Source organism: Juglans regia, chromosome 13 (assembly GCF_001411555.2).
Source record: "Juglans regia cultivar Chandler chromosome 13, Walnut 2.0, whole genome shotgun sequence".
In the NCBI taxonomy this organism is placed as follows: Eukaryota; Viridiplantae; Streptophyta; class Magnoliopsida; order Fagales; family Juglandaceae; genus Juglans; species Juglans regia.
The window spans coordinates 35,368,686-35,395,698 of record NC_049913.1 but is presented as its reverse complement, the minus strand read 5'-3'; the positions used below and the strand labels follow the sequence as shown (position 1 = coordinate 35,395,698).

Here is a 27,013-nt window from a genome sequence, read left to right as displayed (position 1 = left end):
GCTTCTTTATCAAAAGGTAAGTCAACGAGAGTCCAAGTATTATTTTGTTCCAAGGCTGACAACTCAGTTTCCATTGCCTTACACCAACCAGGATCTTTAACAGCTTGGGAGTATGAGCTTGGTTTAAAATCAGTGGAAAGACTAGAGGAAAAAGCTTGTAAAGTGGGTGAAAAAGAGTGATAAGAGAGATAATTATGCAAGGGAAAAGAACAACTAGTGATAGAGGGAGATACCTGGACCATTGCTTGAGATTCTGGAGTGAATGCAACTGTTGACAGTGGAAATCTTGTAGATAATTAGGTGCTGTTCTAGTCCTACATGACCTGCGAAGAGGTGGTGACGATGGAATTGGATATGAAGAATTACTGTCATTAGATGAGCCATGAAGATCAAGGGATGGATCAGGTTCTGGTTCAATGCCAGAAGGTTGAAGGTCAGCAGGAATGAGTTCAGTATGTGATGGACAATTGGTATTGGTGGACTATGGAAGAGAATATGACACTGGTTCAAAGGATGATACTGGTTCTGGAAAAGGTGAAATAAGACTGAAGTTAGGCTGAGATTGATTGACAGATTCGACAACAGTAGAGGGGTGGAAAGGAAAAATAGTTTCATGGAAAATAACATCCCTAGAGAGAAAAATAGTGTGAGTTTCAAGGTCTAACAACTTATAACCCTTTACCCCAAAGGGGTAACCCAGGAAAATACATTTCTTCCCTCTTGGATCAAACTTTTTTCGACCATGTGAAAGGGTTGATGCAAAACAGAGACATTCGAATACCTTAAGGTGGGAGTAGCTTGGTTTGACACAAAAAAGAGTTTCATGAGGAGTCTTATTTTTCAGCAAGGGAGTTGGTGTTCTATTTATGAGGTGCACTGCAGTCAAAATGCAGTCATTCCAATAATGCAAAGGGAGACCAGATTGGAAGAACAAAGCACGAGCTACATTCAAAAGGTGTTGATGTTTTCTCTCCACTATGCCATTTTGTTGAGGGGTCTCAACACAAGATCTTTGGTGAATAATTCCTTTTTTGTTGAAGAAATCAGTCATTTTAAATTCAAGACCATTATCACTTCGAAGTATTTTGACTTTGGTGTTAAATTGAGTCTCAATCATGTTGCAAAAGGATTCTATGCAATTTCTTGTTTCTGATTTTGCTTGAAGCAGGTAAATCCAAGTGGTTCTAGAGAAATCATCAACAATGGTCAAAAAATATTTTGATCCATCATAAGCCATAGTGGAACAAGGGCCCCAAATATCACAATGGACCAATTCAAACAAAGTAGAGGATTTATGGGAACTGATAGGAAAAGGAAGCTTGTGTTGTTTTGCAAGAGGACAAATGCAGCAGGGAGAATTTTTATTCAAAATGATGTGATTCTTTACAATGGGGTCTTTGTTCAAATTAAGCCTAGAATCTGAAATATGACCTAGGCGACAATGCCAAAGATCATTAAAATCATCACTGCTTTTGACAGACACAGAAACTGAGGGAAAAGAAGGTGACAGATGAGATATAGCATCAGCAAGTGCAGCAGGTGGAACAACAACAGGTAGGAGTTGATAGAGGTTGCATTTCACTTCAGCCATCCCAATCGTGGTCCAAGTGGGAAGGTCCTGTATAAAACATGTGTTAGACAGAAAAAACAAGCAAGTGGTCAAATTCTCTGTGAGTCTTTTAACAGAAATGAGGTTAAATGAAAAAGAAGGTACGCACAGAACATTACTAAGAATAATGTTGTTTGTGAGCCTAACAGTACCTAAATGTGTGACAGGCATGCAAGTGCCATTGGGCAACTTGACATTGTATGATACTTCTGTGGCTTTATATGTGAAAAATGAGGGGCTACAGATCATATGATCTGTAGCTCCTGAATCAATAATCCAAGGAATGTTGCTTGGATTAGAAGAATTAGAAAGAAAAGAAGTGCAGCAAAAAGACTCGATACCAGACACTTTGGAAGCTTTAGGTGCTGTTGAAGTGACTTTAAACACAGTTTGTGCCTGGTTTATTGAAGGAAGGGAGCTGGGATCCTTGTGTTGGAGCAAGGTAATAAGTTGCTAATATTGCTCCTTAGTAAAATTAAACTTGTCCTCGTGTACTTCCTCCTCGATGCATAAGCTGCTCTGATTTGCAAAAGTGTTTGATCCCTTGCCTTTGAACAGTTTGTGACTAGGGGATATCTGTGGAGTTTGTAGCATTTTTCAACAACATGTCCTGCCATATTACAGTGGGTGCATACGGAGGCTGGTGCATTTCCAGCTTTGAAGCAATTCTCCAAGGTATGCCCCTGAGCTCGACAATGAGTGCAGTAGGGCCTATCCTTTCTTTGAGTCATGAGGTTCTTTGTGTTGTTTTTAAAGGAAGTTTTAGTAGCCAATGCCATAGAGTCAGGAGTTGGAGAAAAATTTGTGAGTTGGTGATGTTGTTCTTGTTGCTGAATTAGGGAGAAAACTTTGCTAACAGTGGGTAGTGGTTCAATGAGCATTATCTGATCCCTGGCATTAGCATATTGGTCATTAAGGCCCATAAGAAATTGTATGACACGGTCTCTCTGGTGTCTATCATTCAGTATACTCAACTGACCACAAGTGCAAGCAGGAATAGGGTCATAAATGGCTATTTCATCCCAAAGAGTTTTGAGGTTACCGAAATAAGCACTCACTGAGTCTCTGTCTTGTCGAAGGCTGGCCAAGTTCCTCTTGAGCTGAAAGATGCGATGACCATTCTGTTGTGTAAATCGGTCCTTCAATTCTGTCCACACAGCTTGTGCATCATCAACGAATGCTATGCTGGATCTGATATCCATACTTATGGAGTTTTGAATCCAGGAAACCACCATGTCATTACATCTCTCCCATAGATCAAATAAAGGGTCATTTTCATTAGTAGGTTTAGAAATGTTCCCACTAATGAAGCCCAGTTTATTTTTTGCTCTAAGTGCTCGACGCATTGCTCGGGACCAAGTAGCGTAATTATCAGTGGTGAGGAGGTCTGTAACAAGAACAAATGCTGTGCTATCTGCATTTTCGACTCGGTAAGGGTTATTTGGATCTGTGAGATTGAGGTAAGGGGAAATCTGTTGTTGGTTATTTTGAGTTTTTTCCTTTTGAGGTTCTTCTACCATATTTGAGAAAATGAAAGAAGGAGAAGAAGGTTATCAGATTTAACGAACCTGGTTCTCTGGTACCATGTAACAAGGCAAAGAAAGAAAAGAAAACAAAAGAGAAGAGAAAAAAATTCACGCCATTGATGTGCAGAGAATACTCTGTGAAAAGTTGTACTATTGAATCATCAAGAAGAGCTCATATATACAGCATGTCGTGCATAGCCTAGCTGACACTTACTAAAAACTAACCAACTATACAGCTCACTAATAAAACAAAATAGCAAAACAGAATGCTAAGAAGATTCTAGCATCAACGACTTGTAGCTACATCAGCTTGAGAGCAACTTGTAGCTGACTCTTTAGAGACCATACGACCTGCAGCTTTAGTAGGCTGCAATACACCAAGCATTACTCATTTTCATAACATTAATCAGATTTTTAGACACGTGAAACTGGTTGAATTTAACCTTTTTCTTTTGTTCATGTTTCATGGATCATTGATTTTGTTACAATTACTAATTTCTTGATTGAGTTTTTTTTTTTTTTCTGGAGGTAATAATATGTACACTATAAACTATATATCTTACTTGGGATAGCGGTTGCTTGGAAAATATATATTTATATAGCACACACTCCACACTCTATACCGCTCATGACATAGAATATTTGATTTATAAGGAATTTAATTTTAGATTTTGTTTGCAAATCAATTTTTCACACTCATTTTGTTGAGGGGTCTGAACAATGCTAACTTTCATGACAACTCCTTATCATAAGGATGTGTCATCCACGTAGATTGTAAAGTTATTGTACAAAAGAAATTCATAAAAGTAAACCCACAAATTGACGTGAGTTGACGTGATACATTAGATTATAAAGTTATTTTTTTTTAAAGTAAATCTAACGTATCATGTGAAACTATATCAGTTTGCGTTTTTTTTTGTGAAATTTCTTTATAGTTGTAACACTTCTCTTTCTTGGTAATGTCATTTATATAGCTGATTTCTAATAAAATAACAACTTTGTGCTGTTCACTCAACCATGTACGCAAATGCAACCATTTGAATTAAATGTACGGAAATAAATAGCTTTGTCACACTTATATTCTCTTTCAATTAATTTCGAGGCAGTCCCATTTATTGACAGCTTTAAATGATATACTGTGTTGATTTCGATTTCTATTTGGTAACTGAAGATCACTTATATGGGACAGAACTTTGCTAATAGGGTCTGCGTTGTACTTTAGATTGGTTTGAATGCACCGCTTTTTAAAGGAAGAGGCTTATGTGGTAAAGGTTGCCGATCGATGAGTTTTCTTATAAGACTAATAACAAGGACATGGTGGTGGAGTTGAAGATCTTCCTCTGAACAAAGATTTTGGGAGAACTTAATTGATTCAAACTTTTATTGAGACACTCTGATCAGTCTCTTTCCTAAAGTTTTCTTATATTTTTTAGAATTTATTTTTAACAGTTCAGATCAATTTGTAATGAAGGATGCCATCTGGTTCAAATTTAGTAGCCGTTAAGCTTTAAATTATTAGTATTCTTTATAAAATTAGTAGACTGTTAAAACCTCTCTAGCTTCTTTCACTGAAATTAGAACCTCATTTTGTATACTTTAGAGTTTGAATTTCATTTTTTTTTTTTTTTCTTATTGGGGTTTTGGAGGAGTAGGGTCATTTTTGTCCTGTACAACTGTGAGAACATCTTATCGTAGTGCAGGTTTTTTCCAAGTGATGTTTATATAGTTGACAAGTTCTCTTCAATGGTGTACTTGTAGGGATTATACTTCCATTTTAATGTTTGCTTATCAATTTTTACACAGTGATGTGTGAAAGAATAGGAGAGTGATGGCAGCAGCAGAAGCAAGAGCTGCATGCCAGAGAATGGCTAATCGGTGCATTGTCCAAGAAGATGCCAAACGAACTCCCAAGTTTAAACTCGCTGCCAGTCATCATCTTCAGCATCCAAACAGGTTGATCATGCTGGATCTACCAATACAGTAGAAGAGTCAGATCATCCTGCCTTAGGTTTAATGCCTCTTGACAGGAATTCTTTATCTTCCAATCTGCATCCTGACACAAGATGGTGGGTGGCTCCAATTGCATCCTAGCTATGGGTACCAAGAGAGTTTAACACATGAACAGTGTATTGTCCCGATTCTGGGAAAACACATGGAAACCAAGGGGCTTTATCTCAAGAAGGCTATTCATTGCTTGGGTCCAATAAGTCATCACAAACGCGTGCAAGGGTAGCCGAGACAACAGTGAAGGTGGTTTGTGCTGAGAAGGATCGGCACATTCTTAAACTCTTCTTCAGACAAGCTGCACAACTTTTTGCCTATAAGCCAGCGGTTCCAACTGCTGCTGCTAGAGACCCTTAACATCCAGATCAAGAATAACCACCAGTCGATTTCCACACTATTCCCCCATCTTCCTTCCATGGATGCCTTACAAATGTCGGAGACAGCGAAAGAGAAGGCACAGAACTACCAAGGGGAAAAGAGTCAAGGGAAGGAAACCACTGCATAATATCACAAAGAATGCTGTTGCTTTTGCATTGGGGTTGAGTCTTCTTGGTGCTGGCTTGCTAGTGGGTTTGGACTGTAGGGTGGATTTTACCCTCTTTCTAGTACTTTTCACAAGCTTCTTGTGAAGATTGACTTACAAAGAGAAATGACTGCTTTAAATTGATATTATTTGCATGTACCTTAGATTTACAAGGGGATGTTAGGTTTTCTAATATAAATTCTTTGTTGCACTTCGTGTACAAATTTGATCTGAGATGGGTATATATATATATATATATAGAGAGAGAGAGAGAGAAATAAAAATACGATAAACCAAAGTTTTGAGTGAAATGGAAGAAGGGGAAAAAATGTATTGAAAATGATAATTATGATTCGAATCCAAGGGTCCAAGAGAATAAAAAAAATCAGACAGAGAATAATCAAGAATTAATCAAATGAGAGATGGCAAATACAAATAAGGAAAACCCTAAAGCCGTTAATAGTGTATTATAGGGGTTTCTCTACATGAATCTAGCCCTTTTAGAACATCGCATATGAATTTTCAGAGAACCAACTTCTACTTCCCCGCCAAGGTAATTGTAATGAATAATGTTTCCTTTTTTGTACAAACAGAACCCGGCTCTCCACTAGGAGCATCCAACATAGTGCAATTACCAGTTGTGATGGCTCATTACACATGATGAAGGTTCCTCCAACAATTTCCGACCACAGTTCTGGAAACAGTGCCGATAAATTGGTGCCAACACTTCTGAGTTCTCTCTCTGGGATGTGATTTGTTGAATCAACCTAACTGTAGTAATATTCCTTGTACACTAGGATCATGTCCGTATCTTTTGATACAAAATTGAAGGATCCAAATGGGACAAAATTCTCTATAATTTCATTCTACCATCTTTCGTCTAAACTTACATGCACGGATGTTATCGGGAAATTTAACTGGTCAGATCCGCAGTCATTTGCCACCGATCTGAGTAGAATGAAAAAGAATCGGCAAACCAAGAGAACAGTAACAACTTACTCGGACAGCTGATCCGATGGGATTTGGCCAAAGATATCAGGACAGGAATTCCAATTTCCTTGTTTCCTGGCTTCCCAATACCCACCAATGTAGTTGTATGTATCACTTCCTTTGTCTTTTGCAAACCACCGTGGTTTCCAACCCTGTTCTTGCATCTTTCGAGCCTGAATCCCAATTGAAACAATGTTCCCTCGATTACCATCAAAACCAAATGAATTATTCTTAACATATTCAAAATAATGAACCTCATATATCCATCTAAAAACTTGGGGCAACCTATACATTGCAGACTTGGTAATTGCCTAGGTGCTTGGACAGTGGCCAATTTTGTAACTATAAAGTCAGCTTTTTATAATTAATACACTTGAATCGACTTCTTATCGAAACATTAAATAAAAAATAAATAAATATAAAATAGTCACCTCTTATGTGAAAAAAATTATTAGACGCCACACTTCAAGGTTCTAAAATGCAAAAGAACTATCCATATTTCAATGACCAGCTGTAACCATCAAGTTGAAACCATCGATGCAATGTATATGACTCTCCAAACAACATGCGAACTAAATATCAGGTAGGTTTCCTTCGATGCTGGTTTCCTAGGTTATGTCATTGTGAAAGTGGTTTATCCAAATGCTTAAAGGTAAACATATATCTTACCCATTAATTTGCATGTTCAACCACAGGGTGTCTTATCAGTTTCCAAATGCTTTTACACTTTCACAAGTTATGAGAAAGGATCTACAATTTTTCAGTCTTCACTGCTGGAGTCAGTAGACAACTTTCCCAGGTCATTGTAGACAGCCTTCTGTAGCTTGTCGGTTGTTAGGAGACTAAGTGCATGTTTGGGATTGCGGTAGAAAATATAGCTTGTAGCTTTAGAGCTTAAACTTATAGCTTAAGTAATAAGTTCTACTATTAAAAAGTTATTTACTGTTTAGTAACCATATGTTTAAAGCACTTTCAAACATGTTACATTTATTTGGAAACAAATTAAAAAAGTGTTTTCTGAGGTAGACATGACTACCATTTGATTTTTTAAAGATTATGATCATATCTTTAAAAGTTTGAAAATTGTAATTATCTGAAACTAGTATGGGTATTTTCGCCCATTGATAGTCTTTCTAAAATTTGAACTACATTCCGGATTATCCGGAAAAGCAAGTTTGAGGAAAAACATCAAAATGATTTTTTTTTTTTAAACGTACTTTTTAGTTTATTTAAGATTAAAAAGCACTTTAATATGTAACACCCAAACAACTTAATTTTTCCGTTAAAGATCTTTTAAGTGTATTTAAGCACTTTTAAGACTCCTAACGCAACCCCAAACAGGCCCTAAGAAACATAGCAAACACAACCAAGACTCGGAAAGATATCATGTAAGAAAATGGTTATTTAATTTAAATTCACCTTGATGAGCACATTACTCAATTAACCAAGTAATGACGAAGTCAGTGTATGGACTTATGGATATGACTTTACCTTTGCAGCTCTTTTTTTATTTTTTGTTTGGCGTGGGGTGGTGGTTATAACAGCCTCAAAAAAATGGATGTCTTGGTCTTATGTGAGATCTTATGGTTTTCTTGAGTAATACTATAGGTCAGTTGTTGTTAATTATGTTATTACCTAGACAAAAGCCTCATATTTTTTTCACTTTACCTATAAAAAATGTTATTACCCAATTACTAATATCCGTATGTTGAGTAGACAACAAAGTAAGAATGCAACGTAAAGTTTACCTGCCGTTGCCGCTGCTCCAACCGCAACTTCTCTTCATTTGCCATTTCATACTCTCCATTTTCCAAATACCTTTGGTCAGGTCTTAGCCTTGAATCCGTAGGCGGCAACTTTTCCTGTATATATTTGTATATGTATGCATAAGTTAGAAATAAATATGTCAACAAATAACCATAAAAAAAGATGAACTGCATCTGCACAGCACATACAAGCCAAAGTATACCATTTCCATTTCAAACATTTTAACAACATTAGGGTTTCAGTAAATCACCATAGGATCCCATCATCATGTAATGATAAAGATGTAATGCAAACTAAGGTTTGTTTGGTAAATGAAATGAGGTGAGAAATTATCAAAACTTCTCACAATTTCCTTTTCATACAACACTCAAATACAAAACACTTTTCAATTTCAAATCTTCAATTTTTTTATCTAATTATTACAACTTTTACAAACTTCGAAACAAAACACAAAAATCAATACAACTTTTTCAAACTTCAAAACAAAAATAATATAAACCAGTTCTCTCTCCTTTCCTAAAAGTAATATTAAACCATTTCCCTCTCCTTTCCCAACTTTTTCTCTCCCCATTCTCAAAACCCAATAAAATCTTAACTCAACCTATTTCACTACTATTTACAAACAATTTTACTACTATTCACAGAATCCTGAGATACTCCAAGTGTCCAAATGAGCCATAAATCTAATAACTTTAGCACAGAGTTTTCATAACTCCAGATGAAACAAAGGTTGGCGTCAAATTGGAAAGTTCAGTGAAATCATCAGAAAGTACCTTCAGTCCAGGGGTGAGCTCATTCAATGTGATGGCAAAGCGTGTTAAGTTATATCTCGTGAGAAACTCGGGAGGCTTGCTACGCTTCCAGAGAAGACGGGCATCAGATAAAGACTCATAATCCTTTCCCTTCCCAGAAGAGTCCCCAATCACATAATACATACTTTCATCCCATTTTCCAAAGAGCGTGGCCACTGTTTTTCCATTCCTGTCTTGAACTATACCATGTACCTGAAAAAATCATGTTTATATAAGCCAATGATACTCCTGAAAACAGTCTTGTAGCTACAAATATCAAAACCACAGCAAGGAACTCAAAATTTACATCATCCAGCAACATCCTAACATGCCATAAATGCTATGATGCATAAGAAGCCTGCTGAACAAGACTGAGTCGGAATCCAGTTCGCATTTTTTTTTTAAACTTATTGTCTTCTTAAACCAATACTTTCATGTTTAGAGTTCAAAGTATTCCAGTATGCTCCACGAGTGCCACATAGATGATGACACTGATAGTAGTAGCTGAAGCATGATGCAATAGACATTAAATAATGCTAAAACAAAGGTTCTGATAGCAAAATCCTGTATAATGCTTCCTCTCCTCTGCCAAATTTAGAAAAAATACATTTTAGAAGCTACACTTCTCTTTCATTTTTTCAGAAGCCATAATGTTGAGAAATATTTTGCAACGGGCAAAGGAATGTAGAAATAATAGTACAGTCTTACACAAAACAGACCTAGATCTTTACATTGTCTATGTAAATTTGAGACTTAAAGAGCACCTGGTGAGGATTTCTGTCAATGATAGACTGCTCCTTGAATTTCAGCTTACATGAATACTCATGATTTCCCTGTATGCGCATTGTACCATAGTGATCGCAATACAGCTTTCCCAATATGAGATTGTATATTGACGTAGTGACCTAAGACAAGAGAGTCCATTTCAAACTGATAACCAAACATAGAAAGGATATCACTTGAACCATAGAAAAATACCTTACTCCATTGAAAAACTTCCCCATCATCGAATTCCAGAGTCAAAGTACCAACAGGATCAAGTTGAATTGATCGACCCCAAAATTTGCTCTTTAAATTGCTATCTCCCCAGAATCTCCATCCTGTACCCTCACAGTGACAGGCAACAACCATAGGGTGATGACTGACCTGACACCAAAAGTGAAAGGAACTAAGAAATTTTGTTCCCAATATAAAAAGAAACTTCAAAGCAAACCCAAATCAACAATTGTACACGTGAAAGAGTTTGGCCATATAAAGGTCAGCTCTTAGGGAAATTCAATCGGCTATATATCAGAGTCAATGGTCTCACCCTTGCAATGTAACAATGATAACGTCGAAAGGGGAGCCACTAACCATAATTTCTAATTTGGGACTTTTTCCCAAGGGTATTGTGTTTTTTGTCATAAATGTACTGAGTTTTCTATGATTTTTCCTTTCTTCATTTTTTATTTCTAAAATAAGATTCATCATCTTTTTGGTACATCCTCTTTTTGACAACACACTAGGTACAAATGATTCATATTAGGGCAAGCTTGTTCAACAGCTTTCAATCACACCATTAGCCTTTTTAATTAAGTCTTTGGCTAAATTACACTTGCATTTTAATTACATCTCATTTTCAGCTTCTGCTCCAAGTTGTCCCCTCTGCCAAATTGAATCATTATCTTATATAGATTTAACAAATGAAAGGTTTGATGGATGAATCTTTAAGACATGTAGGTTTGATGGACGAATCTTTAAGACATGTTTGGCAATCTCCATATAAGATGATGGATGAACGCAATGAAATGAGCAACTAGGATTTATGGAGTAGGTTGTAATGAGTTTGTAGTCTGAATGCATATTTAAAAATTAGATGGTAGTTTAGAGTGGTAAAATATCATTTACCCTAAATATTTTTTCAAAAATGTCATCTTGGCTACCCCCGCTGGATTTATGGAGTAGGTTGTAATGAGTTTGTAGTCTGAATGATTTAAAAATTAGATGGTAGTTTAGAGTGGTAGAATATCATCTCTAAATATTTTCAAAAATGTCATCTTGCCCCTTCAAAAAAAAAAAAAACGATGTAAGAGCATAATAACTACAAAACCATATCCCTAATACACCGCATCACCCATTTGTGTCATAAAAGTTACAAATAAAACAGAAAATTTTAATTTTGTTATATAAAATCTACTAACTCGGTGAAAGTCTCAAGGATCATGTTTAAATGCACCACCAAAATTTAGACAAATTAATGCACAACATAATTCTCATGTTCATAGTCTAGTTTCTCAAATATTTAAGTGTCAGTAGTGAAAATGAAACCTTCTCTGAGAAAAAGCGGAGGCCTTTATCTGGATAATCAGCCTCGTAGGTTTCCCCTAATAACGGATTAAACGGTTTGCATATTCTTCCTTCCGTTGAAGAATATCCAGAAACAGCAAAAGCAGCCACATTAAGAATCCTCATGAGACTATTACCCTGCAAAATATCAAGGAGGTAACTAAAAGTTAAAAGGCAATAGAAATACATCAAAATAAACTGATAACAGAAGTAGGCTCTAATAACATTGATCAAAACGCTATTGCATTCATACCCCATCAACAAGCTGAGCAACCTTGCCCAATCAAAATAATATTTAAAGAGTTTACCCTATAATTTTTATTTTGCTGGGTAAATGGGAGACCCGCACAAGCGAGTTCTGCAAAGTAAGCAGCGTCAACGCTTGGCCAGCCTATTACCCCTCCAGAAATTCTCGCGCACATTAATGTTGGCGCAGTGAGCGGCTCCCACTGCTCGCTTTGTTTTCCTAACTCATTACCCTATAATTCTCAACCAAATCTTTTAAATGTCAAAATTAAACATTCAAATTGCCTCCAGGTGTCCCAAAGGTTAAACCTGGTTGTATTATTAACTTTTTCTAGCAGTACTAGAGGAGCCACTACTGTTCAGTTTCTTGCATACAAATTCGCCATGCAAACAGAATTTATCTGAAGGCAGTAAAATCATGATCACAAAAATTATAAGGTTTAACCAAAATTTTCAAACATGCTGATTTACCATATAATCCCAGATTCTACATTGGGTGGGTGCATTTTAACAGAGTTATGAAAGAGTTGCAAGAGTGCCAAGTCCCACATTAGTTCTTTACAAGGTGAAATTGTGCTTTATAAAGGATTTCAACTGGTTCTAATTGTAATCCTGACTACCGTTTTTATATCATTACAAATGGTATCAAAGCCAACCGAGTACACCACATTAAGCTAGGTCACTCTAGTACATGGACCTTGACGAGGATGTCATAGACTTAAGTGGGAAAGATGGTAACGCCCTAGATCCAACATTGGGTGGGAGAATTATGAATAACTTATGAAATAGTTACTTGAGTGTAAGTCTTACATTGGTTCTCTATAATTGGGAGTGGACTTTATAAATCATTCCAACGTGCTCCAATTGAAACCTCATCTACTCCTTTAAGAATTTCAGCATAAATGTGGGTAGCACTTTCCTTGGACTATTACTCACTCGAAAGCTAGAGGGGGTGAGAAACTCATTTGAAACCACAAGTTACAACAACTGAATATATTTGAATCCCATGTATAAAAAATCTAAAAATCCATCACATACTGGATGCCTTCTCTCTGTCTTTCTCTTATTTGTCGTATTAATTCTTTATATTGCAAACTAAAACAATGATTTACTAGGGGATTTAGTATGATCTTTATTATTTGTGATTGTTATAAAGGCTCTGAGTAGGATGATGTCAGCCACCATGGATAGGGGGCTATTATCTGATTTGTTGGTGGGGTTAAGGAGTAATGAAGAAATTGTAGTGTTGCATCTTTTGTTCACAGGTGACACCTTGATCTTTTGTGAGGCTGACTGTGAACATCTCTGCAATTGTTGCAGTGTTTTTTATGTTTATAAGTGGTTTTGGGGTTAAAGATTGATTTAGCGAACTCGGAGATTACTCCAGTTGGCAAGATGAAAGATGTGGAAACCTTAGTCATTATTCTGGAGCGTAGGGTGGCTTCTCTACAATTGTAGTAGTTGGATCTCCTGTTGGATGCACCATATAAGTCTATTACCATATGGAGTGACATTGCAAAAAAATTGGAAAGGCAGTTAGCTGGTTGAAAGAGAATCTGTCAAAGGCAGGTAGGTTGACTTTCATCAAATTTTCCACATTATTTTGCTATTGTTTCCTATTCCTATTGGTATGGCTAAGAGGATGGAGAGGTTTTATATGAGGTTTGATTAATGATTAATTTAAGTTGCACTTGGTTAATTGGTCAAAGATTTATTCTCAAAGAAGCAAACGAGTGTTTTGGGGGTAAGAAGTTTGACTTGATTTAGTAAATCGTTTCTAGAGAAGTGGTTGTGCCGTTTTTCTACGGGGAGTGGTGCCTTATGGAGGCAGGTAGTGGAAAAAACATGATAGCATGAAGGGGGATGGTGCTCTAAAGAGGTCATGGGACCTTATGGAGTTGGCATTTGGAGAACACAAAGGAAGGGTGTGGTGTTTTCTGAGTTTTGTCAGTATGAAGTGGGGGATGGACAAAAATATGGTTTGGCATGACCCATGACGAAGGGATCGACCATTAAATGAGTCTGTTTTGGACTCTTTCGATATTGTTTGTAATAAGGATGCACAGTTGGCTGATAACATCAATATTCTAATGGAACTCTTCTATGAAATTTATCTTTTACTAGATATTCAGGATTGGGAGATAGAATTGGTATGGCATTTTCAGAGTTGTTGTACTTGCTCAGATTGAGACAAGGTGGAGAAGATAGTATATTGTGGATCCCTTCCAAGCAAGGGAAGTTTGAAGTTAAGTTGCATTATCAAGCATTATCTATTTCAAACATTTCCAATTTTCAAAGGAAGACTATATGGAAAGTCAATATGCCTTTGAGAAATATCGTAGTGGTGGATTGGTGTTGCCTATGCAACAGTAGAGGGGCATTCATAGATCACCTTCTTCTCTGTTGTGAAGTGGCCAGAGCATTATGGACTTTGATTTGAAGCCTCTTCAGAGTGTATGTCACATTCCTATACAAGTGATTGAGTTTGTTAGATTTTTAAAGAGGCCAATTGGTAGACCGTTCAGTTTTAGCCACTCGTAGAATGAACCCTTTGTGTTTAATGTGGAGCGTATGGAGAGAGTGGAATGTGCTTTAAATCGCTTTATACTGGATATGGGCATATAATATCTCTAATTTTTCTATATGTCTTGTGTATTTTTTTTTTTCTTTTATACATTAAACCGCTTATTTCTTGTATAAATCATGTGTACTATGGTCAACCCCCCCGCGGTGCTTTTGAGGAAATGAGTTTACTTATCAAAAACTCATTATTTACAATAATATTCTAGAAGCATATAAGCTGGACGGTAACCAGAAATGACAGAAATATGAAAGGACATATTGCAAACATATGTTAATCAAAAGAGAGAATCAAAAGAATGCCATCAAGTTCTTACTCACATACATACCTTTTTCCCCCACTCGTCTGCTCGATCAATAAGATATGAATATTCCAGATCCTCAAAACATTTTTGCAGGGAAGAGAGAGGCTCATTGAAGTAAACAGGAAGACATATTTTCGTGAGATCCTTTCCAATGTTATCTTTAATCATAGACCAAAGACTGACACTCTTCTCTTTTTCAACAGGGTCAGGAAATTTCTTACGCCGCTTAACATGAGGATAGTTAGCTCCAACAGATCTAATGGAAGGGTCAATATCATCTTCAGATTCAACTATAAAAAAACCTTCATCATCTGAAGAGAAAGATGATAGCCGGAAATCAGACCCATTACTTTTGAAAGAGCTGGATGAAAGAAAGTCTCGAGTGTCAAAAAATGTATTGTCTTCTTCATCTGTTTCTTCCTCTGCAGCATCAACTCTTTCATTATCATCTTCAGACTCACTAGCACTTCCTTCTGGGGAAAAAGGGATTTGACAATTTAAAATGGCAGCATTAAAAGTACAAAATCAACTGTACAATCATGGTTGTAATGATTTAGGCATGCAACCACTAAAAACAAGGCAATGTTAGCGAAGCAAATTAATTTATATAATTGTTGGCCATCCCAACCACACAAATCATTTGGCTATGAGTTTTAATGGCAAACACATCAGATGCCATTGGTTTATTCTCAAGTCATGTTCTCTTTGCCAAACTGTAAAAAACCAAGTGAAATGAACTGTACAAGAAAAGGCAAGTACTCGTTAAAATAATTGGTATAAATTATAAGCTACAGAAAATAACAAGCAAATTGATGTCTTCTGACCTTCAATAATAAAGCACTATAATATTTGGACATATCTCATCACCAACTAAAATAATATGCCTTGCCCATTTCTGATGAAAGGGAAGGAATTAAAGCTGGACTCAGACCAAACCCCAAGTCTCAATTTCCAATATCAACCAAAAGGGTCCACAACATAATTGTAAAATTACCAGATGGTCCAGGAAATATTGGCTATAAAACTAGAACTTGGTAATACACAGATTACAGCATTATGACTTACCACTGAATTTGTCTTGCATTAATCCAGAAGAGGCCCCTTCATCATTGCACTGTCTTTGGCTCTCATCAACCACTGTATTCTCCAGATCAACCTTTTCCGTCTACACAGTACAGTAAAATAGCAGTTTCTTAGCAGGACACAAAAAATTAAGAACCTGCCTTGCACAGAAACTAAATTTTCATCTAACAAGGACGCTCAGACTCAATAAAGACCTCAGATGAACACAAAATATGCTTCTAGAAATAAAATGTAAAGAACTCATAACTAATTTACAGTATATGATACTAATTTCATGCTAGAAGACTATAGTCAAGAAAATAATTTCTGTATCGGTCTACCTGGGCCCTGGCACTGTCCAAGACATACTTTCAAATTACAAAACCAGCAAAATTCACAAAGCACCCAGCAAATACAAAGAATCTGACTGTTGAGTTGCAGCCTTGCAGGTATAAACCTGACAGCTATCTGAAATGTAAGCCTAGGTACACATGATGTATACAAGAAATGAGGATAGAAGAACACCACATGATCTATACAAGAAATAAGCCTTCGAGTAGCTATACAAAAGAACAGAACAATCCCAAAAACCCGGCCGCAATTGAGTCGAGAGGCTGAGGCACGGAATTCTATGCACTAGAAGCAGAGGTAGCGAAAAGGAGTGCTATATTCTACTGGAATGAAGATTTTTAAAGTTCATTAGAGGTACCTCAAGCTGCCGCAGCGTGTCAATGAGGAGCCACTGCTTCTGCTTTAGCAGTAGGAGTTGGCTCTGCAGCACTGTAAACTCACTCTTCATGATCTGCTCGCTGTCCTGGATGGTTACCTCACTAACACCTTCCTCCAAAAGCCGCTGCCTCAGCTTCTCGGTCGAAACAGTGACATTGTCTATGGGAGCCATTAGCTCACTGTTGGACATCCGTGGGAACATGTCCTTCACAGCTTGCAGTGCTTCCATCCATGCTACTCGATCTTCACGCGTCTCGGCCCTTAGGTGGAGCCTCTTTGTGCCAGTGAAAATCGAGAATCTTTTGTCGTCTGATTTGCTTTCGCGAATTGAGGAAACCTGCGATCCATCAGAATGGAGCTTTACAAAAATAATGTACCGAGAATTTAAATAAATAAATAAATACAAGCTTATCGCATAAAAATAAGATAAATAGCAACACAAAATGAAAATGTGGAAAACTATTCAGATCGACACCCAAATTAGTAAGAAAAAAACACTATAATTTACAAGTGAAAAGAAAAAAATGTCTACAAACTAGTATCGGCCACAAAATGGATAAAAAAGATACGTATTTATGTGAGTAATGTGTGTGACTGTGTGACAGAAACTGGATTATATTATGACCCGAAAACTATACTTATACATATTTATTGCCGATCCGAACGGTAAATGAGAACGAAGGAGTGAACAAATAATAAATAAACCACTGTGTGGTTACTCATCCAAAACAAAACAAAACAAAAAGAATTACTGTGTGGTTGACCAAGACCTTGAGATGAATTTCGCCGAAGGGCTTGCGGGGAAGGGGTTGTTGCGGGAGCGAGGTCCCATTCTTGTGCCTCTTAATCCTTCGCATGGATTCCTCGCCGATGACCTTCGATCCTTTCTCGGTCTCTTGGTTCACCACGATCTTATCGGGTCCATGAATCTTATAGTACGACAAAACGCCGTCCTGCAACACGAACCACCGCGGCCTCCATCCTTTCCCGTAATTCACCCACTTGTACAGAATCCCCGAGATCCCGTTCCCCACTATATCATGGATCTTAACGTCCACCGGCTGCTCCCGAGCCGAATGACCCGCCGAATGACCCGCCGAAGCCGTTCTTTGATGGCTCATCCGGCCACAATCGCCGTTATTGTCGTTATGGATTTGTTTGTCGCCGGTTCGGGCATTCGGCGGATCGGATCTGGCAGACATGGCCGTGGGGAGAGGCGGCATGTGGTGGAGCGCCGGGGAATGGTCGGACACAGTAGACACGCAACAGAAGGGATGCAGATGCATAGGGGATGTATGAATGAGTTAGAACAAAATACCGGTCAGATCGCCGATTCCGAGGAAGCCGAAGAGACGTCGGGGAACATTTTTCCCGGTGAAGATGCGGATTTCCATACTTTCTTTTTCTCTCAAACGAATCCGGTCAATAATTAACGATATGGATGACACTGAAATTGAAGGAGCGAGGTCTTCGTGCGAATTACGGGATAAAAGCCGTTACACACGAAGCGGTGAATGATTTCCTAGCTCTTGAAATTGTAGAGAGAAAGAGAGAGATTGTTTTTTAGAACCTTTGCTAGGAAGTCGGAGGGAGGAGTGAGCGGAGAGAGAAGGAATCCGGTCCGGCGAGATAGGAAGAAAAGGTCCCCGGCGAGATGAGGTGGCAGGGAAGAGCGGTCAAGACGAAAAAGTTGAATTGGAATGAAAGTGCCAGAATATCAGGTCAGGTTTAAATATGAAGCGGTTGGCTGTAGAGTTTATGATTGGGGTGTCCTGTCCTGCGTGTCTCTCTGTGTCTGTGCTGTGTGCGCGCTTTTGGCATTTTGAGCTTTTTCTGAATGGGTTTGGATTGGGTGCGGTGAGGGTCCAGGGAAAATCGTCGGCGGGGGGTCGTTCTGAGGCTGACAGGTGGATGATGGAGATCACGAAACGTGGGAACCGTGAATCGGAGTTGTGGTGATGAGTTGGAGAGGTGCTTGACGGCCGCGGTGGGTTAGGTTTGGATAATGAGTTTAGGTTAAATGAATCAAAAAGAAAATTGAAAATTAAATAATATATTATTAAAATATTTATTTTTTAATATTATTATTTAAAAATTTTAAAAATTTATTATATTTTATGTAAAAATTTATAAAAATTATAATAATGAAATGAGATGGATTGAAATTAACTCTCAATCCAAACCGTAATCTTTTCTTGATATTCACTCGTAAAAATTGTGACAATTGTGATAGATTTATAAAATTATTTGATAAAGATAAATTTTATAAATTCATATTAGGGTATAATAGATTGTAAAATATTTTTTTATTATAAAATAATTTAACATATTACATCAATTCATATCAATTTATAAATTCTATTTTATAAGATATTTTTATAAATTAATCAGTTAAATCTGCTTATTGATATAATATATATATATATTATAAACTAATATAAATATATCATTTATTTGAACACTTATTACATCAATTAGTATAAAAGTTATTTAATTTTTTGAATTTAGCACTAACAATATTTAAATTTTAATTTTGCATATTACTTATAAGAGTGATCCTAGGGTGACGCCAAGCAATGATCTCTGGTATGCCCCTAGGCAAACTTTTTTCTTTAATTTTTTTCATTTCTCTTATTCATATTTTTTTAGTATTTTTAAATATTTTTAAAAAAATAAAAAAAAATATTAATACACTAATAGTCACTTTTTTAATCAATAAATAAAATATAAAAATATAAAAAAAATTAAATACATAAACAATCAAAATGAGATGACAAAATAAAACAACATAGTAACATTATTCTACTTATAAATAGCACAAGTCATTGTTAACATTTGTATGAGTAATTTGGTTATAATATGCCGAAGGAACTTAAACAACTCTATAAGATATGTATTTATGAGTAGAATTTTATTATATACAAGTAAGTTTGCGTATCAATTTACATATTAATATTGTTATATTTATATTCTAAATTTAAATTAGTACTATTTTTAATAAAATTTATTTTTTAATTAATTATATTAAATAAATATACATATTAATACGTAAAATCGCTTACATTTAAATATTTTCTCACGGGTACATCACCATGCACACCATCTACGGTATCAATTATAAAAATAAAAAAAAATAACTGATGTGACTCTTTATATTTTTAATAATATTGAGCAGTTCTCACGCTTAGACCAACAGCCAGTTATAACTAGTTTTTTTATTTACATTATGATTATTTAAATTGATCATTGGCATCTTAGATTATCAAATTATCAAATTTTATAATTTCTTTTAAAATATTTTTAAATTACATTTACAATCTCATGTTAATATAAATTAAAGGTGTGCATTTATTTTATATCCAACATACGATTAAAACCCACTATCTCACTCTCTTTGTCATTATAAAGGGATGACATACAAATTGAACTACAAATTAATCGACAAGATTGATTTAAAAAAAAAATAATTAGTACAATCATATTAATTAATTATGTAAATTACTATACTTTGATAATCACAATTTCAATTATCTAATTTGATAATCTATGATGTAATAAAGAAATGATAGAATTCGAATTATATGCAAAATATTGCTTCATCTAATTTTAAGAAGAAGTGCTAAGTTTATAAATATATTTTATAAAAATAAAACTCAAATTAAAACTGACGTAATTAAATATGATATGTTAAATGTATCTTAACATAAAAAATGTTGAAGTTTTGTGGGAAAAAAATGCATCGAAAGAATGCACCATTGAATACAGTGCATTCCTTCAATGCAACCATTCAATTCCTATAAAAGAATTGATCATATGATATAATATAATAAATTAAGTCAATTTATAAATTTTTAGCACGGGCTGTAAGTAAAACTTTTTCTCAATTTTAATACATGATAACTGTAGATGTCACAAGTCATGAGCAGAGTGGATTGCACGTTCAGATTCTTTGGTCGGGAGCATAAATTAATGAACAAAAAAAAAAAAAAACTTGCATGATTCATGATCTTTAAGATTAGACTTCTCTTTGACGGATCTTATTTACTTTTTTTTTTAATATAAAGAGGTTTTCGGAGTTATGCACCTTCCAAAATACACTGTATATTAATACACTACTTATTATAGAAAATAAGTATTAAGTTCATAAAAAAATATAAAAATTTTAAATTTATAAATTGAAATTATGTCACACCTAAAACTTCCATGTCATATTTACTTTATAATAAAAAAATATTTATAATCTAACATATAATTATATCAATTTATAAAATTTTTTAGACAACATTTCTCCTTATATAATGATGAAAGCCTCGTGAAAATATTTGTTTGAAAAATATCAATGTGGGGTACACGTTCTCGAGGCATCATCTAACATCTCAGACTTAATAAAAATCAAATTCAAATTTCTAAGCAAACTAGAGATAGGCACCACCTAATATACATGATAGTCGTTCTGTGGAGCTAATTACCTGAATTAGCATGAAAGAACATACATGTAATTTTATTTTATACTAAGTCTAGTGTGATTTTACCATAGTCACTTTGTATTTCTTTTAAGCAAATAATTCCATTACAAATACTCCAAAGTACAGTAGGTAGGGGTTGGAACTTGGGGACTCTTATAATCGCTCCAAAAATTCAAACCTACGTGCTAAACATTCAAACAAGTGTAAAAAACATACAAGGACAAATTGGGACTAATGGAATGGATCTGGTCATATGTTCTATTGGCCAATATAAGGAGAACTTGGCTCATTTATTTTTGCAGATGAGTTGAGATTAAAGTTAAAAAGTTGAATAAAGTATTGTTAGAATATATATTTTTATATTATTTTTATTTTGAGATTTGAAAAAATTGAATTGTTTATTATGTTTTGTATTGAAATTTAGAAAATTTGTAATGATTAGATGAGATGAAATGAAATGTTTTCTGAAAACAAACGAGGCCATGCAATACGGTCCAAAAGAGGACTTGCCATAAATGTGGTTTTCTTCGAAGGGATCTACTCAAAGTTTCGGCTATAGCCGTGATAAATTGTTGTAGAGGGTTTGCACCAATTCTGCATCAATTGTTATAGCTAAAAAAGATCTTCATCTCCTACTCTGCAAGCTTGATAGGGATTATGTTGACTCAGACTTTTAAAAAATGTAGTAAGATAGATGGGAATAGAGGGTTGACTCGATAACATTTTAGCATGAGTCACAAGGAAAACACAAAACTATATCAACATGTGAATCTTATGTGTTGACAATTGGATGAGTTTGGATGGTAAGATCTTGAAGATCTGAGACCCAAGAACCGAATAGCATAACATATATGTCAATCAGAGCTCCAGTGGTGGGCAGCACGTGAGGCACACTCACTCATCTTTTTGCAACATTGCTTCTTGCTCCTTGTAAATATATATACAGCATGAGAATCTGATAGTATAGCATGTGTAGCTCGAAAGTAGTTGAAAAGCAATAAATCTACCATTTTCCTTTCAATAAAAGGAAAAATACACCAAAACTTTACATCGAAGTCATGGAAGAGGAACAACGAGGAAAGAGAAGGAGAGGAGAATCGGAGCTCTACCCCCCTCTCAAATTTGTTCCATTTGTGGATTGAAATATGTGTGTAAAGGGAATTTTCCCCTAGATAAGGCTCATTGGGCCTCGGCCTAGAAAGCCAGTCCAATGGGGATTCTCATCCAAGCAAGGAACATAATGTCAACTAGGGAAGGCCGCCGTCTAGTTGACAAAACAAATCGACTTGACACACTGCGGCCGCTCTCGGGGACAAAATGTGCACAGAACACACGGGAAGCATGGAAGATCCTCGATTTATTGGCATCAGATCATCTACGGTTCACATAAATTGGATTGAGGGTCAGGGAACCACTCCATATTAATAGTGCTGCTAATTAAATCACACGCCACAATTATGAAACCCACATAGAGCCACACCATATTAAAGAAAATTTGACAGCATATGCAAAAAGAGAAGCATAGACTTCGTGGGAAAAAGACTATCTGCACCCTCCCCAAACACGATATAAATAGCAAATTTCATGTACTAAAAAACTCTTTCTGATTCCTAGACTCTCTTACTTATTTACTACACTCTAAGAATATTTATTAATTTTGACATCAGAGGTTCCCCGGCCCCAAGGCTGCCCTCTCAAAACCGTAATATTTTCTATCTTGTGCAAGACTCATTTTTGAAAACTTGAGTTATCGAAGTTTGGCCTGAAGGTGTGCGAAACACGACGTTAACAAGATGGATTATGTTTGGTTGTTGGACCAAACTCAATTCATTTCAAACTAATCATTGATGGGACCTACTATTTTTTTAATTTGCCATAAAAAAGTTAAACACATTTCAACTTAAAAAAGTTAAACTCATTTCAAACTAAAAAAGTTAAATCCATCTCAATGAAATTTACAGCATACTACTATTCTTAACTATCTCAACATCCAAATGCAACTAAAGATGAAGAGGTTTAAAGAGGGAGAGTTTGAGGCAATGTCTTGCATCATAGTCACTTATATTTACTTACAAGTTGCTTGCACTTACGAGATTAGCCAAATCTATCATTCTTTAAGAAGGTAGGCAAAATAGGATAAGTAAGAGAATCCGTCATTTAGTGAATATTAAAAAAAATTTACCCTTGAAGCATTTTTCATAAAGATATGGAGATTTTGCACGGCCTTTTCACCGACAAGCTGGCAATATCTTAATAAATGTTAAAATATTATTTACTTTGTCAGCGCAGAGGGCGTGCAAAATATGAGTGGTTTTATCCTTTGTGTAGGTGAGAAGATTATGGATTATGATCTTCAAAGATTAACAAAATCAAGTAGTGTTGGAATAAGTTTGAAAAAAGGAATCCAAGGCAATTCCGGTGCTGAAAAGAAACCAAAAACAAACAAGAAAAGTTCTTTTGACAATTTATTCAAGTGCCGTCCAGCCATTATATACTTACTTTTGACGTGGCACTATGGGAGCGAATATAGTAAGTTACTGCATGGAATTAGGACCCTCCGTTTGGTTTGGATAGCAACGTCTCTCTTTTTATTTTAATATTTTAATATTATAAATATTTTTAAATTTTTTATTTTCTATTTTTTCATCTAATTATTATTTAATTATTATATTTTTTTAAACTTTTAAACAAAATATAAAAAAATAATAATTTAATTTTTTCAAATCTTAAAAAAATTAATAATATTAAAAAAATATTCTAACAATATTTTTATTTAAATTTATTTCTCTATCTCTCAAAATTCTATAAAATATCTCAATTTAAATCATTTCATTACTATTCACAAATTATCTCATCTCATCTCATCTCACTATTCATATCAAATCTTGATAAAAGAGAATTAGAAGAATTATGCTATCAAATGCATAGGGATTATGTACATTTAGGAAATGTTTAAATAGTGAGTTGAGATGAAAGTTAAATAAAATATTATTTTTTAATATTATTTAGATTTTAAAAAATTAAATTATTTATTATATTTTATATAAAAATTTAAAAAAATTATAATAATAAATTAAAATGACTTGAGAGAGATTAAACATATTTATTATCCAAAAGAGTCGTTAATTACCGACCTAACCCTCTTAAGTAAGAGTTCTTAACGAAGCAGCCGTTCAAATTTCGGTATAGAATTAAGAGTTCCGTTTTTCGTTGGAAAAGGTGAGTGATATTGTACGAATTGGGTTGCTTCTATCTTATCTTACAAAAATATATAGACACAATTATTACGTAATATTATTTTATTATTTTATTTGACTTTTATTTTACCTTAATAATATGAATTTAAAAAAACAATAATATCTATTAAAGAGTTGTGTAATTTTTTATTATTAAGATAATTTCATTAATGACTAAAAAAAATATACATCAAGTGCATGTGGGGACGAGATTATAGTTTTAAATTCCATTCCTTTTTGGTCGTTTCGATCATAATTTTTCATTCTAGTGTAGTATCCGATATACTATACTTCATCATTTTATTTTATTCTAAATTCGGTCATTCCGAACCCTATTACATTTCAGACTATTTTGATAATTTTATTATGCTTAAATAACATTTTTATAAATTTTAAATTTAGATAGTATTTAATTAATTCTAGAATATAAAATATATTTATAAAAGAAAAATTTTAAATATAAGCCTCACACTCTGCGCACCTGCTTAAAAATATGTGATTTTACTTTTTTATCCTCATATTTCGATAAAAAAGTAAAATCGCATGTTTTTAAGTGGGTGTGCAGGGTGTGAGGCTTCTGTGTAGCACAATTCTTTATAAAATTTTAATTATTTTTTATAACTTAAATATGTCCCCTCATTCTTTTCTTTTTTTTTTAAATATCATTATTTTAATCATTTTTCTATTATTTTATTTATTTTTTCTTTATTTTTGTGTCTCAACTCAAATTTTTAATTTTTTCAACATATATTCATTTTATAAATCTTTAATTCTTTTATATATACACATATACATGATACACTCTTACATATATATATGTATATATAAATATTTATATATAATATATAATTAATCTCAAAATAATACATTAAAATATATTGGAATTCAAATATTTCGTTCCATTAATTAAACCGGAATGATTACATGAACGCAATTTAAAACATTAAATAATAATAGATACAGTGCAATAAATAAAAGTAAATGGAAAATGGCTGTTGTTGAGGGTTGTATAGTCGGTCGCCATAATAGCAGTTGTCAAAGCAATTCATTCAACGGATTGCTTTGAATCATTTATTACGAGACGTCCTCGCAATGGAATGATGAGCACTGACTTTAGCTGTTAAGACGAAAGTCAAAGGATCTCCAATCCCATATTAATCTGTGCTTTCCTAAAGAGGGTAAAATGGACAAAAATCACTTCCTCACAAAAAGAAAGTCGTACGTAGGCTTGTAAGTTTGTAACCGGTTCGGTCTCCCTTTAGACAAATTTTGAAAACCAACCCCTATATGCCGATTTTAAATTTTGAAAAACTGATACTGCACCATATCCCTAAATCAATATTTCTGATTTCAATATAATTCGATTGATTTTTCGATTTTAATCATCTGTCATAAAATAAATAAATCTGTCATTAAAAAACTGCTACAATGTAAAAAATATATTATAGAAGAATCTACTATAAAAATATAAAATCTACTATAAAAAAACTCTGCTATAAAAGGATAATATTACTTTTACCACTCTATTCTACCGCTCCATTCTATAGCTTTGATTTTTTTTTTTTATTTAGTGATTAAAGAAGTATTTTTTAATATATTATAATTTTTTTTTATTTTTTTAAATATTTAAAAGTATTAAAAAATACATGTATGAAAAAGCAAAAAAATAAAATAAAATTCTATAACTAACGGTAGCTCCTAGCGATAGCTCGGAGCGGTGACTATAGCATGGTCCGCTACAAAAATATGAAACCTGCTATAAAAAATACTTGCTATAGAAAAATCTACTATAAAAATATTAGATCTGCTATTAAAAAAAATCTACTACAAATCCATATAACAAGCTGTCATAAATTGATATATAATATATAGCATATATAGTGTACATATATATATATATATATATATATATAAAATGGAGGAAGTATGGGAGTTTTTTATTATGCCAATCCATTCTTAAAATAGTGGCGAAACATCTTATGGCTTTATGAAGTTTTTCAGGCAAGACTTTGGAAATAGGGTCATATTCGTGCTACCATCGTAAAAGCTAGAGGAAAAATTTAGTTTTGAATTTTTTGTCAAAATTTAAAAATCAAGAGTATGACATCTCCGAAGTCTGGAACACCATGAATTTGAACCATGTATCAATATAATCGTAGTAACAATAAACAATGTCAGTATTTGAGAGCCTCTTCGTTGTATAAAGATGAGATCCTCTTTTTTCTTCTGTGATAATATTTAATATATAAGCACTATGATAAATCAATTTAGTCTTATCAATCTTGTCATGGATAAGTTTAATAACAAAAGAATCAGTCTGTACTATAATAGTATAATAATATTGGAGATTTTTTGCTGGATTCTCAATAATTTAATGAAAACTTAGGGAAAAATAACTCGCAACAGTTTTGAAGGAGTCTATATATATGGCAAGAGGCTTGCTATCTTCTTTCATATCATACCCAGATGTCAAAATATTTAAAGTCAAAACTTTAAGAATGTTAGGATCATCCAAAACAAGAGTTAAATCAAGGAAACAATCAAAATGGACAGGACCACTATACAGAGAAGATTGAGCAAAACCAAACCATCTCATCTCATATAATATCGGTTTGTCCTGTTGCTGGATCGATGAAGATCGTGTACAGAACAAAAGTTGTAAAAACCCGAGGATACAATTAAGCCAATATGATTCAATTGCTTCCTGCTAGAACTTTTCTAAATTCTCATACGAAATATAATAAACAATTCAACTTTTTCAAATCATAAAATAATAATTATATTATAAAATTATATTATAAAAATATTTTATTCAACTTTCAACAAAATATCTCATTTCATTTCATCTTAACTG

General features: G+C 34.3%; 1 protein-coding gene and 1 non-coding gene across 4 annotated transcripts; both read right to left on the bottom strand.

The window, feature by feature from the left end:
- Window positions 1-6,098: 6,098 nt before the first annotated feature.
- On the bottom strand, window positions 6,099-18,227 carry LOC108979315 (oxysterol-binding protein-related protein 1C-like). 3 transcript variants are annotated; one of them, XM_018949971.2, is made up of 10 exons: window positions 17,228-18,227; window positions 16,438-16,794; window positions 15,732-15,831; window positions 14,691-15,139; window positions 11,518-11,673; window positions 10,189-10,356; window positions 9,975-10,115; window positions 9,193-9,423; window positions 8,401-8,514; window positions 6,099-6,825 (listed from the first exon to the last, which is right to left on the bottom strand). In XM_018949971.2, exons 1-10 carry the CDS (start codon window positions 17,741-17,743, stop codon window positions 6,658-6,660), a joined length of 2,400 nt encoding a protein of 799 aa, XP_018805516.1. In that variant the 5' UTR covers window positions 17,744-18,227; the 3' UTR covers window positions 6,099-6,657. The 3 variants fall into 3 exon arrangements, with proteins under 3 accessions (XP_018805516.1, XP_018805517.1, XP_018805518.1); XM_018949972.2 differs by having other exon boundaries at window positions 14,691-15,136; XM_018949973.2 differs by lacking the exons at window positions 15,732-15,831; window positions 16,438-16,794; window positions 17,228-18,227 and having other exon boundaries at window positions 14,691-14,922; window positions 15,017-15,115.
- On the bottom strand, window positions 11,872-12,031 carry LOC118344407. The gene has a single exon (XR_004798178.1). It is a non-coding gene; the product is annotated as a U12 minor spliceosomal RNA (small nuclear RNA).
- Window positions 18,228-27,013: the final 8,786 nt, after the last annotated feature.

Excerpts from the sequence above, each read along its gene's own strand:
- LOC108979315 (XM_018949971.2), bottom strand. The coding sequence starts at position 17,743 with ATGCATCTGCATCCCTTCTGTTGCGTGTCTACTGTGTCCGACCATTCC. Across the intron at positions 9,424-9,974 it reads TTGACAGAAATCCTCACCAG|GTACATGGTATAGTTCAAGA; the intron begins GTGCTCTTTAAG and ends TGATTTTTTCAG. Across the intron at positions 6,826-8,400 it reads TGGAGCAGCGGCAACGGCAG|GCTCGAAAGATGCAAGAACA; the intron begins GTAAACTTTACG and ends ATTGGGATTCAG.